Below are 14291 nucleotides of genomic sequence, written 5' to 3' on the forward strand. Positions count from 1 at the left end.
AATATTCTGTCTATATTATTATTAATATACAGTCTAGTATTAATACTAATATTCTGTCTATATATTATTTAATATACAGTCTATGTATTACTATACTACTATATTATACATTCTATATTATTAATATACAGTCTATGTCTTAATACTAATATTCTGCTCTATATATTATTATTATATACAGTCTATGTATTAATACTTATATTCTGTCTAATATTATTATTAATATACAGTCTATGTATTAATACTAATATTCTGTTATCTCTTATATTAATCTAATACAGTCTATGTATATAATACTAATATTCTGTCTATATATATTATTAATATACAGTCTATGTATTAATACTAATATTCTGTCTATATATTATTAATATACAGTCTTGTATTAATACTAATATTCTGTCTATATTATTATTAATATACAGTCTAGTATTAATACTAATATTCTGTCTATATATTATTATTAATATACAGTCTATGTATTAATACTAATATTCTGTCTATATATTATTATTAATATACAGTCTTTGTATTAATACTAATATTCTGTCTATATATTATTATTAATATACAGTCTATGTATTAATACTAATATTCTCTCTATATTATTATTAATATACAGTCTATGTATTAATACTAATATTCTGTATATATTATTATTACTATACAGTCTATGTATTAATACTAATATTCTGTCTATTATTATTAATATACAGTCTTTGTATTAATACTAATATTCTGTCTATATTATTATTAATATACAGTCTATGTATTAATACTAATATTCTGTCTATATTTTATTAATATACAGTCTATGTATTAATACTAATATTCTGTCTATATATATTATTAATATACAGTCTTTGTATTAATACTAATATTCTGTCTATATTATTATTAATATACAGTCTATGTATTAATACTAATATTCTGTCTATATTATTATTAATATACAGTCTATGTATTAAGACAGTAGTAGACAGATTGCCACTACACTAATATTCTGTCTATGCTAGGAGCGCTTCAGCCTCTTGTGGTGGAGTTGAGTATTACAACAACAAACCTCCAAATTATTTTCGCTTACTCGGTTGGAAAAAGGACAAAAACACGACAAAAATACTACAAGTAGTTTATAAATCACTAAACGGTTTGAGACCAAAATACATTTCTGATCTGCTACTACACTATGACCCCCCAGACCTCTCAGGTCATCTGGGACAGGTCTACTACTACACTATGACCCCCCCAGACCTCTCAGGTCATCTGGGACAGGTCTGCTACTACACTATGACCCCCCCAGACCTCTCAGGTCATCTGGGACAGGTCTACTACTACACTATGACCCCCCAGACCTCTCAGGTCATCTGGGACAGGTCTGCTACTACACTATGACCCCCCAGACCTCTCAGGTCATCTGGGACAGGTCTACTACTACACTATGACCCCCCCAGACCTCTGGGACAGGTCTGCTACTACACTATGACCCCCCAGACCTCTCAGGTCATCTGGGACAGGTCTACTACTACACTATGACCCCCCCAGACCTCTCAGGTCATCTGGGACAGGTCTACTTTCTGTCCCCAGAGTCAGAACTAAACAGGGTGAAGCAGCTTTCAGTTTCTCTGCTCCTCATATCTGGAATAAACTCCCAGAAACCTGCAGATCCGCTGCTACTCTCAGTTCTTTAAATCAAGGCTGAAGACCTTTCTTTTTGATGCTGCCTTTCTTTAAATTAATGCTCATTTCTTTAAATTTCTTATGCTGCACTGTAACTTTTATTCTTGTGTTTTATGTGTCCTAATGTTTCTATTTGTTTTTAACTGTCTATTCATGTGTCTTATTGATTTTTAATGCTTATGATTTTTAACTGTTTGTACTTGTGTTTTATCTGTTTTAATGATTTTGTGTAAAGCACTTTGAATCGCCCTGTTGCTGAAATGTGCTCTACAGATAAAGCTGCCTTGCCTTACAAAACCAACAAAAACACTACAAAAATACTACATAAACACAACAAATACGACAAAAAACATGACAAAAATACGACAAAAACAACAAAAACACGACCAAAATATGACAAAAACACTACGAAAACACGACTTAAACAAAATGCAAAAATATGACAAAAACACTATTTGGACAGTTTGGACGTCTTTGGACATCAGACCAAACGACAGATATCTGAGGACGATTCTTTATTTTTTATAGAAACAATTGTGCAAAAGTTCATGAACAGAGTTTTTGATCAGAAACTCTCTGGGACATCATCCAGCTGTGGTGTCCCCGTAGTCTCTGGGACGTCATCCAGCCGTGGTGTCCCCGTAGTCTCTGGGACATCATCCAGCCGTGGTGTCCCCGTAGTGTCTGGGACATCATCCAGCCGTGGTGTCCCCGTAGTCCCTGGGACATCATCCAGCCGTGGTGTCCCCGTAGTCTCTGGGACGTCATCCAGCCGTGGTGTCCCCATAGTCTCTGGGACATCATCCAGCCGTGGTGTCCCCGTAGTCTCTGGGACGTCATCCAGCCGTGGTGTCCCCATAGTCTCTGGGACATCATGCAGCCGTGGTGTCCCCGTAGTCTCTGGGACATCATGCAGCCGTGGTGTCCCCGTAGTCTCTGGGACATCATCCAGCCGTGGTGTCCCCGTAGTCTCTGGGACGTCATCCAGCCGTGGTGTCCCCATAGTCTCTGGGACATCATGCAGCCGTGGTGTCCCCGTAGTCTCTGGGACATCATGCAGCCGTGGTGTCCCCGTAGTCTCTGGGACATCATGCAGCCGTGGCGTCTCTGTAGTCTCTGGGACATCATGAAGCCGTGGTGTCCCCGTAGTCCCGGTTCCAGCGAGTGTACAGATCCAGCGTCTCAGCGCCGACGCTCCTCTTGATCTTCATCAGAGACTCAACAAAGTCTTTAAAACAGATGTTTCGCACCTTCAGAAGAGACAGAGAAACAGTTAGTGGACAGTTAGAAACAATCTGTCCTGTAGAGTAACATTACAGCTTGTTTCTACCTGATGATGAACATCTGTCCTGTAGGGTAACATTACAGCTTGTTTCTCCCTGATGATGAACATCTGTCCTGTAGGGTAACATTACAGCTTGTTTCTACCTGATGATGAACATCTGTCCTGTAGGGTAACATTACAGCTTGTTTCTACCTGATGAACATCTGTCCTGTAGGGTAATATTACAGCTTGTTTCTCCTGATGATGAACATCTGTCCTGTAGGGTAACATTACAGCTTGTTTCTCCTGATGATGAACATCTGTCCTGTAGGGTAACATTACAGCTTGTTTCTACCTGATGATGAACATCTGTCCTGTAGGGTAACATTACAGCTTGTTTCTACCTGATGAACATCTGTCCTGTAGGGTAACATTACAGCTTGTTTCTACCTGATGATGAACATCTGTCCTGTAGGGTAACATTACAGCTTGTTTCTCCCTGATGCTGAACATCTGTCTTGTAGGGTAACATTACAGCTTGTTTCTACCTGATGCTGAACATCTGTCCTGTAGGGTAACATTACAGCTTGTTTCTACCTGATGATGAACATCTGTCCTGTAGGGTAACATCACAGCTTGTTTCTCCTGATGAACATCTGTCCTGTAGGGTAACATTACAGCTTGTTTCTCCCTGATGATGAACATCTGTCCTGTAGGGTAACATTACAGCTTGTTTCTCCCTGATGATGAACATCTGTCCTGTAGGGTAACATTACAACTTGTTTCTCCCTGATGATGAACATCTGTCCTGTAGGGTAACATTACAGCTTGTTTCTCCTGTTGATGAACATCTGTCCTGTAGGGTAACATTACAGCTTGTTTCTCCCTGATGATGAACATCTGTCCTGTAGGGTAACATTACAGCTTGTTTCTACCTGATGATGAACATCTGTCCTGTAGGGTAACATTACAGCTTGTTTCTACCTGATGATGAACATCTGTCCTGTAGGGTAACATTACAGCTTGTTTCTACCTGATGATGAACATCTGTCCTGTAGGGTAACATTACAGCTTGTTTCTACCTGATGAACATCTGTCCTGTAGGGTAATATTACAGCTTGTTTCTCCTGATGATGAACATCTGTCCTGTAGGGTAACATTACAGCTTGTTTCTACCTGATGATGAACATCTGTCCTGTAGGGTAACATTACAGCTTGTTTCTCCTGATGATGAACATCTGTCCTGTAGGGTTACATTACAGCTTGTTTCTCCCTGATGATGAACATCTGTCCTGTAGGGTAACATTACAGCTTGTTTCTCCCTGATGAACATCTGTCCTGTAGGGTAACATTACAGCTTGTTTCTCCCTGATGATGAACATCTGTCCTGTAGGGTAACATTACAGCTTGTTTCTCCCTGATGATGAACATCTGTCCTGTAGGGTAACATTACAGCTTGTTTCTCCTGATGATGAACATCTGTCCTGTAGGGTAACATTACAGCTTGTTTCTCCCTGATGCTGAACATCTGTCCTGTAGGGTAACATTACAGCTTGTTTCTCCCTGATGATGAACATCTGTCCTGTAGGGTAACACTACAGCTTGTTTCTACCTGATGATGAACATCTGTCCTGTAGGGTAACACTACAGCTTGTTTCTACCTGATGATGAACATCTGTCCTGTAGGGTAACATTACAGCTTATTTCTACCTGATGAACATCTGTCCTGTAGGGTAACATTACAGCTTGTTTCTACCTGATGATGAACATCTGTCCTGTAGGGTAACATTACAGCTTGTTTCTCCCTGATGATGAACATCTGTCCTGTAGGGTAACATTACAGCTTGTTTCTACCTGATGATGAACATCTGTCCTGTAGGGTAACATTACAGCTTGTTTCTACCTGATGATGAACATCTGTCCTGTAGGGTAACATTACAGCTTGTTTCTCCCGGATGATGAACATCTGTCCTGTAGGGTAACATTACAGCTTGTTTCTACCTGATGATGAACATCTGTCCTGTAGGGTAACATTACAGCTTGTTTCTACCTGATGATGAACATCTGTCCTGTAGGGTAACATTACAGCTTGTTTCTCCTGATGATGAACATCTGTCCTGTAGGGTAACATTACAGCTTGTTTCTACCTGATGATGAACATCTGTCCTGTAGGGTAACATTACAGCTTGTTTCTCCTGTTGATGAACATCTGTCCTGTAGGGTAACATTACAGCTTGTTTCTCCTGTTGATGAACATCTGTCCTGTAGGGTAACATTACAGCTTGTTTCCCCCTGATGATGAACATCTGTCCTGTAGGGTAACATTACAGCTTGTTTCTCCCTGATGCTGAACATCTGTCCTGTAGGGTAACATTACAGCTTGTTTCTCCCTGATGATGAACATCTGTCCTGTAGGGTAACATTACAGCTTGTTTCTCCTGTTGATGAACATCTGTCCTGTAGGGTAACATTACAGCTTGTTTCTACCTGATGCTGAACATCTGTCCTGTAGGGTAACATTACAGCTTGTTTCTACCTGATGATGAACATCTTTCCTGTAGGGTAACATCACAGCTTGTTTCTCCCTGATGATGAACATCTGTCCTGTAGGGTAACATTACAGCTTGTTTCTACCTGATGAACATCTGTCCTGTAGGGTAACATTACAGCTTGTTTCTCCCTGATGATGAACATCTGTCCTGTAGGGTAACATTACAGCTTGTTTCTCCCTGATGATGAACATCTGTCCTGTAGGGTAACATTACAGCTTGTTTCTCCCTGATGCTGAACATCTGTCCTGTAGGGTAACATTACAGCTTGTTTCTACCTGATGATGAACATCTGTCCTGTAGGGTAACATTACAGCTTGTTTCTCCCTGATGCTGAACATCTGTCCTGTAGGGTAACATTACAGCTTGTTTCTCCCTGATGATGAACATCTGTCCTGTAGGGTAACATTACAGCTTGTTTCTACCTGATGATGAACATCTGTCCTGTAGGGTAACATTACAGCTTGTTTCTCCTTTAATCCTGGACCAGTTCCCAACATTACCTGGAGGGGAGTGAACTCACCTCACTGGCCTCCATGTTCCTCACTTGGTCCGGATGCAACTCTGCAACACACACACACACACACACACACACACACACACACACACACACACACACACACATTAAACCAAATTGATAGATTTAAGTTCTTTCCTTAGTTAGAATTACACAAAATACACACAAATACTACAACTGTTGTAGTTTGGACATTTTTGTTTTTTAGAAACTGACAGAATAATAAATTACTTTACAAATTTAAATAAAACACAATCTACTGACGTCTGATGTCAGATGCCATCGTATCTCACCTCTGATTGGTCCCAGGGAGGCGTCTTTAGCCAATGAGGTGAGGTCGCTGCCGGAGTATCCCTCTGTCAGTCTGAACCAATCAGAACAGAGTTAAGGGTCAACATCGGAAAAAAAGACAAAAACTTTGAAAAAACGACAAAAACTTTTGATAAAAATTACAAAAAATGTGGATAAAGTGTTGAAAACAACAAAAACAACAACAACTTTTGGACAGTGTGGAAAATTTTGAAAAACTATAAAAACTTTGAAATAACTACAAGAAATTTTGGGGGGGGGGGGGCAGACCTGGCGAGCTGGCTGAGCTCTCGCTGAGTCAGCGGGTTGCTGTGTTTCTCCAGAAGGTTCCTCAGCAGACGGACCCGGGTCTACAGGAGAACCATAACATTAATATACGGTCTATGGGTCGGTCTATAGGCGTTAACATGAATATACGGTCTATGGGTCGGTCTATAGGCGTTAACATTAATATACGGTCTATGGGTCGGTCTATAGGCGTTAACATTAATATACGGTCTATGGGTCGGTCTATAGGCGTTAACATTAATATACGGTCTATGGGTCGGTCTATAGGCGTTAACATTAATATACGGTCAATGGGTCGGTCTATAGGCGTTAATATTAATATACGGTCTATGGGTCGGTCTATAGACGTTAACATTAATATACGGTCTATGGGTCGGCCTATAGGTGTTAACATTAATATACGGTCTATGGGTCGGCCTATAGGTGTTAACATTAATATACGGTCTATGGGTCGGTCTATAGGCGTTAACATTGATATACGGTCTATGGGTCGGTCCATAGGTGTTAATATTAATATACGGTCTATGGGTCGGTCTATAGGCGTTAACATTAATATACGGTCTATGGGTCGGTCTATAGGCGTTAACATTAATATACGGTCTATGGGCCGGTCCATAGGTGTTAATATTAATATACGGTCTATGGGTCGGTCCATAGGTGTTAATATTAATATACGGTCTATGGGTCGGTCCATAGGTGTTAATATTAATATACGGTCTATGGGTCGGTCTATAGGCGTTAATATTAATATACGGTCTATGGGCCGGTCCATAGGTGTTAATATTAATATACGGTCTATGGGTCGGTCTATAGGCGTTAACATTAATATACGGTCTATGGGTCGGTCTATAGGCGTTAATATTAATATACGGTCTATGGGTCGGTCTATAGGCGTTAACATTGATATACGGTCTATGGGTCGGTCCATAGGTGTTAATATTAATATACGGTCTATGTGCCGGTCCATAGGTGTTAATATTAATATACGGTCTATGGGTCGGTCCATAGGTGTTAATATTAATATACGGTCTATGGGTCGGTCCATAGGTGTTAATATTAATAATACGGTCTATAGGTCGGTCTATAGGTGTTAATATTAATATACGGTCTATGGGCCAGTCCATAGGTGTTAATATTAATATACGGTCTATGGGCCGGTCCATAGGTGTTAATATTAATATACGGTCTATGGGTCGGTCTATAGGTGTTAATATTAATATACGGTCTATGGGTCGGTCTATAGGTGTTAATATTAATATACGGCCTTGCCTTGCCTTGCCTTGCCTTGCCTACGGTCTATGGGTCGGTCTATAGGCGTTAATATTAATATACGGTCTATGGGTCGGTCTATAGGTGTTAATATTAATATACGGTCTATGGGTCGGTCCATAGGTGTTAATATTAATATACGGTCTATGGGTCGGTCTATAGACGTTAACATTAATATACGGTCTATGGGTCGGTCCATAGGTGTTAATATTAATATACGGTCTATGGGCCGGTATATAGGCGTTAACATTAATATACGGTCTATGGGTCGGTCTATAGACGTTAACATTAATATACGGTCTATGGGTCGGTCTATAGACGTTAACATTAATATACGGTGTATGGGTCGGTCTATAGACGTTAACATTAATATACGGTCTATGGGTCGGTCTATAGGCGTTAATATTAATATACGGTCTATGGGTCGGTCTATAGGCGTTAACATTAATATACGGTCTATGGGTCGGACCATAGGCGTTAACATTCATATACGGTCTATGGGTCGGTCTATAGACGTTAACATTAATATACGGTCTATGGGTCGGTCTATAGACGTTAATATTAATAAGTGGTCTATGGGTCGGTCTATAGACGTTAATATTAATAAGTGGTCTATGGGTCGGTCTATAGACGTTAATATTAATAAGTGGTCTATGGGTCGGTCTATAGACGTTAATATTAATAAGTGGTCTATGGAACTCACCTCCTCGCCGGGCAGAGCCACGTACACACGCTTAGGGAAACGCCTGCAGAGACAGACACACATCAGCCTTCACCACGACGTTCCACCCTGTCCCCCCTCTCATTCCCCCTGCTCTGGCGACTCCCCCTCTCATTCCCCCTGCTCTGGTGTTCCCCCCTCTCATTCCCCCTGCTCTGGTGTTCTCCTCTCTCATTCCCCCTGCTCTGGCATTTCCCCTCTCATTCCCCCTGCTCTGGCATTTCCCCTCTCATTCCCCCTGCTCTGGTGTTTCTCCCATTCATTCCCCCTGCTCTGGTGTTTCCCCCTCTCATTCCCCCTGCTCTGGCGCTAAGAGGACTGAGTCTTGACCCTGAATCTGACCTGAGAGCGGCTTGGTCCAGCTCCTGCGGCCGGTTGGTGGCCCCCATAACCAGAACCCGCTCATCGCCCCCCGACTGGACCTGAAACACAGTTTACTGTAACCAAGGTACTACATCATAATCCCGTTCCACGTTATAATCCTTTTCCAGATTATATTCCAGTTCACATTGTAATCCTGTTCCACATTATAATCCTGTTTATATGTTTTATATATATGTATTTTTCTTTATATATTATTATGCAGAACAAGTTCCTTCCTGAGACTCTTCAGCCGCCCGAGACCGCTGGGATTGGTCCCCCCCGACAGTTTATTGTCCCATCCAGGACTGCCGTGTGGACCAGCCGGACCTTCCTCTGCAGTGCTGTGGAGGAAGGTCTGGACCTGCAGGTCTAACTTAAACCAGTCTTGATTACAGTCAACTACGCCGTTAAGTGGAGAACTTACCCCGTCGAACTCCAGGAGGAACTGGGTCTTGAGGCGGCGGCTGGCGTCGTGCTCGCCCTCCGTCCGCTCACACAGCAGACTGTCCACCTCATCTGGACACAGAGCATCACAACTCACACATCTGGACCCAGAGCATCACAACTCTCACACATCTGGACACAGAGCACCACAACTCTAACATCTGGACCCAGAGCATCACAACTCTCACACATCTGGACACAGAGCATCACATCTCTCACACATCTGGACACAGAGCACCACAACTCTAACATCTGGACCCAGAGCATCACAACTCTCACACATCTGGACACAGAGCATCACATCTCTCACACATCTGTATATAAAGAAGAAGAGTTACCGATGAAGATGATGGAGGGTTGCAGCTCCCTGGCCACGGAGAACAGAGCTCGGACCAACTTCTCTCCTTCACCCACCTGCACACAGACAGACAGACAGACAGAGAGAGAGAGAGAGAGAGAGAGAGAGACAGTCAGACAGACAGAGACAGACAGACAGACAGACAGAGACAGAAACAGACAGACAGACAGACAGACAGACAGACAGACAGAGACAGTCAGACAGACAGACAGACAGACAGACAGACAGACAGAGACAGTCAGACAGACAGAAACAGACAGAAACAGACAGACAGAGAGACAGACAGACAGACAGACAGTAAGAGACCGAGAGACAGACAGTCAGAGAGACAGACAGATAATCAGACAGACAGACATCATCCTCTTATCTTTCACCCTGAGTGTTGAACTCTGAGACGGTTCTTACGTATTTGGAGGTTAAGCTGGCGGCGCTGATGTTGAAGAAGGTGGCGTTGGACTCGGCTGCCACAGCTTTAGCCTGTAGTTGATCAAAACGCATTTTAAGTTACAGAAATACATGATAAAAGTAGTGATTATTTACATGGAGTCTGGTGGAGATATGCTGCTCTATACACGCTAAAAGTAGTGATTATTTACATGGAGTCTGGTGGAGATATGCTGCTCTATACATGCTAAAAGTAGTGATTATTTACATGGAGTCTGGTGGAGATATGCTGCTCTATACACGCTAAAAGTAGTGATTATTTACATGGAGTCTGATGGAGATATGCTGCTCTATACATGCTAAAAGTAGTGATTATTTACATGGAGTATGGTGGAGATATGCTGCTCTATACACGCTAAAAGTAGTGATTATTTACATGGAGTATGGTGGAGATATGCTGCTCTATACAAGCTAAAAGTAGTGATTATTTACATGGAGTCTGGTGGAGATATGTTGCTCTATACAAACTAAAAGTAGTGATTATTTACATGGAGTCTGGTGGAGATATGCTGCTCTATACACGCTAAAAGTAGTGATTATTTACATGGAGTCTGGTGGAGATATGCTGCTCTATACACGCTAAAAGTAGTGATTATTTACATGGAGTCTGGTGGAGATATGCTGCTCTATACACGCTAAAAGTAGTGATTATTTACATGGAGTATGGTGGAGATATGCTGCTCTATACATGCTAAAAGTAGTGATTATTTACATGGAGTATGGTGGAGATATGCTGCTCTATACAAGCTAAAAGTAGTGATTATTTACATGGAGTCTGGTGGAGATATGCTGCTCTATACACGCTAAAAGTAGTGATTATTTACATGGAGTCTGGTGGAGATATACTGCTCTATACATGAAGTCTTGAAACTCCAGCTCGGTGTGTCAGGTGTCTCTCTGTCTTCATGGGTCAGAAGTACAACTATTCCTGAAGTGGAAGCTCGGACTCACCAGCATGGTCTTTCCGTTGCCGGGAGGACCGAAGAGAAGAAGTCCTCTGGCTGGAGTCCGCAGCCCTGTGAACAGCTGAAGAAGAACAGAAGAGTGTGTGTTCCTGCTGTGTGTGTATGTGTAGGGTTAGGGTTCTGATGTGTGCGTGTTGGTATGTAAAGGCTGATGTGTGTGTGTGTGGTGTGTGTGTGTGTGTGTGTGTGTGTGTGTGTGTGTGTGTGGTGTGTGTGTGTGTGTGTGTCTGACCTCAGGTCTCAGCGCCGGCAGGATGACGATCTCCTGCAGCGCCTGCTTTGCCAACTCCTGCCCGGCAACATCTGCAAACCCGACGGAGGACCCGCTGAAACACACACACACACACACCACACACACACACACACACACACACACACACACACACACACACACACACATTAACACAACGCTGAGACACACACAGACCAACTGTCAACAACACAACACAGAAAACAACTCACCTGTCCACGATCTCGTTCAGGATGAGGTCGGCGAGCTTCCCGTCTACGTTCTTCAGGTTCTTCTTCGTGTCTTTCTTTTCCAGCGGCGCCGGCGGCGGGGCCCGGACCGTAGCGCCGCGGCGACTTGTTCTCTCCTGGAGGAAGAAGAAGAGACTCATCACGCCACACGCAGTCTTTAGGCAGGATAACAAGTCTTTAGATAGGGACAACAAGTCTTTGGTAGGACAACAAGTCCTTGAACTGACCTGGCTGTTGCTGTTAGCGTGGGCGGGGGGGCGCTGGGGGCCGAGCAGCGCGAAGCGAGGGACACCCCCCGAGGACGAGGAGGATGTGGAGGACGTCTTTGGGCGGCCGGTTGGTGCGGGGACAGAGTCTCTCTTCCTGGAGACGGCGCCGGGCCGGCCAGACGTCCCTGAACGCAGCAGAGACGGACGGTGGACGGGGTTAGAGACGCCGCTGGAGACGTCCGTCTGAGCCCCGGAGACGGAGAGAAGCTCCACTGAAACAACAACAACAACAATAAAAACAATAATAACAATAATAACAATAATAACAACAATAACAATAATAATAAAAATAACAACAACAACAACAACGATATAATAAGACAAAGAGAGATTTTCTCAAAATATATTCTTGTTGTGTCCTACCTAAAGACCTGTTGTCCCCACCTAAAGACTTGTTGTCCCCACCTAAAGACCTGTTGTCCCCTAACTGAAGACCTGTTGTCCTACCTAAAGACTTGTTGTCCTACCTAAAGACCTGTTGTCCCCACCTAAAGACCTGTTGTCCCACCTAAAGACCTGTTGTCCTACCTAAAGACTTGTTGTCCCCACCTAAAGACCTGTTGTCCCCTAAGTGAAGACCTGTTGTCCTACCTAAAGACTTGTTGTCCTACCTAAAGACCTGTTGTCCCCACCTAAAGACCTGTTGTCCCACCTAAAGACCTGTTGTCCCCACCTAAAGACCTGTTGTCCTACCTAAAGACCTGTTGTCCTACCTAAAGACTTGTTGTCCCCACCTAAAGACCTGTTGTCCCCTAACTGAAGACCTGTTGTCCCAACCTAAAGACTTGTTGTCCCCACCTAAAGACCTGTTGTCCTACCTAAAGACCTGTTGTCCTACCTAAAGACTTGTTGTCCTACCTAAAGACCTGTTGTCCCCACCTAAAGACCTATTGTCCTACCTAAAGACCTGTTGTCCCCACCTAAAGACCTATTGTCCTACCTAAAGACCTGTTGTCCTACCTAAAGACTTTTTGTCCCCACCTAAAGACTTGTTGTCCCCACCTAAAGACTTGTTGTCCCCACCTAAAGACCTATTGTCCTACCTAAAGACCTATTGTCCCCACCTAAAGACCGGTTGTCCTACCTAAAGACCTGTTGTCCTACCTAAAGACCTGTTGTCCCCACCTAAAGACCTGTTGTCCTACCTAAAGACCTATTGTCCTACTTAAAGACCTGTTGTCCTACCTAAAGACTTGTTGTCCTACCTAAAGACCTATTGTCCTACCTAAAGACCTGTTGTCCTACCTAAAGACTTGTTGTCCCCACCTAAAGACTTGTTGTCCCCACCTAAAGACCTATTGTCCTACCTAAAGACCTGTTGTCCTACCTAAAGACTTGTTGTCCTACCTAAAGACTTGTTGTCCCCACCTAAAGACCTATTGTCCTACCTAAAGACCTGTTGTCCTACCTAAAGACTTGTTGTCCTTCCTAAAGACCTGTTGTCCCCACCTAAAGACCTATTGTCCTACCTAAAGACCTGTTGTCCTACCTAAAGACTTGTTGTCCCCACCTAAAGACTTGTTGTCCCCACCTAAAGACCTATTGTCCTACCTAAAGACCTGTTGTCCTACCTAAAGACTTGTTGTCCTACCTAAAGACCTGTTGTCCTACCTAAAGACCTGTTGTCCTACCTAAAGACCTGTTGTCCTACCTAAAGACTTGTTGTCCCCACCTAAAGACCTGTTGTCCTACCTAAAGACCTGTTGTCCTACCTAAAGACCTGTTGTCCTACCTAAAGACCTTAGACTTAGAGACTCAGACTTGTCTTTATTGATCCTTTGGGACGACTCCCGCAGGAAATTGAAAGTTCCAGCAGCAGTTTTAGCAAAAAAACAAAGAAATAAAAAATAGATAAAAAGACAACAACATCAACAAAATACCAATAAAAATAATAACAACAATAAGAACATTTGTTAAATAAACAAAGAAAAGACCATAAATTATTATTAAAACCTGTTGTCCTACCTAAGGACCTGAGTCTGTCTCTGGCCATGATCAGGTTGGTTGTCATCTTGGTCTGCAGACGCCGGTCTCGCTCAGACCTGTCTCCTGGAAGAGAGACAGAAACACCAAGTTTAGTTTATATGTAATATTGTAAATATTAGGTTATGTATTATACATATACTTTAGAGTACTGCAGGGAGTACGTGTCCCCCTAGGGGGGACTCTGGAGTACTGCAGGGGGAACGTTGTACTCTGGAGTGTGTGTGTTGTTCTCACCGTGTCTGCGTGTGTGTGTGAGTGAGTGTGTGTGTATGTGTATGTGTGAGTGTGTAATGTGTGTGTGTGTGTGTGTGTATATATGTGTGTGTGTGTGTGTGTGTGTGTGTGTGTGTGTGTGTGGTATGGTGTGTGTATATGTGTGGTGTGTGTA

The 14291-nt window shown here is 42.7% G+C and overlaps 1 protein-coding gene across 1 annotated transcript; it reads right to left on the reverse strand.

The window, feature by feature from the left end:
• Positions 1-2184: 2184 nt before the first annotated feature.
• LOC116679523 (spastin) lies at positions 2185-13972 on the reverse strand. The gene is made up of 14 exons (XM_032509184.1): positions 13883-13972; positions 11876-12129; positions 11631-11764; positions 11401-11494; positions 11155-11229; positions 10165-10236; positions 9740-9815; positions 9382-9473; positions 8937-9016; positions 8577-8619; positions 6587-6666; positions 6301-6371; positions 6014-6054; positions 2185-2927 (listed from the first exon to the last, which is right to left on the reverse strand). Exons 1-14 carry the CDS (start codon positions 13926-13928, stop codon positions 2802-2804), a joined length of 1284 nt encoding a protein of 427 aa, XP_032365075.1. The 5' UTR covers positions 13929-13972; the 3' UTR covers positions 2185-2801.
• Between the last annotated feature and the right edge of the window lie 319 nt (positions 13973-14291).

Source organism: Etheostoma spectabile, unplaced genomic scaffold (assembly GCF_008692095.1).
Source record: "Etheostoma spectabile isolate EspeVRDwgs_2016 unplaced genomic scaffold, UIUC_Espe_1.0 scaffold00016696, whole genome shotgun sequence".
In the NCBI taxonomy this organism is placed as follows: Eukaryota; Metazoa; Chordata; class Actinopteri; order Perciformes; family Percidae; genus Etheostoma; species Etheostoma spectabile.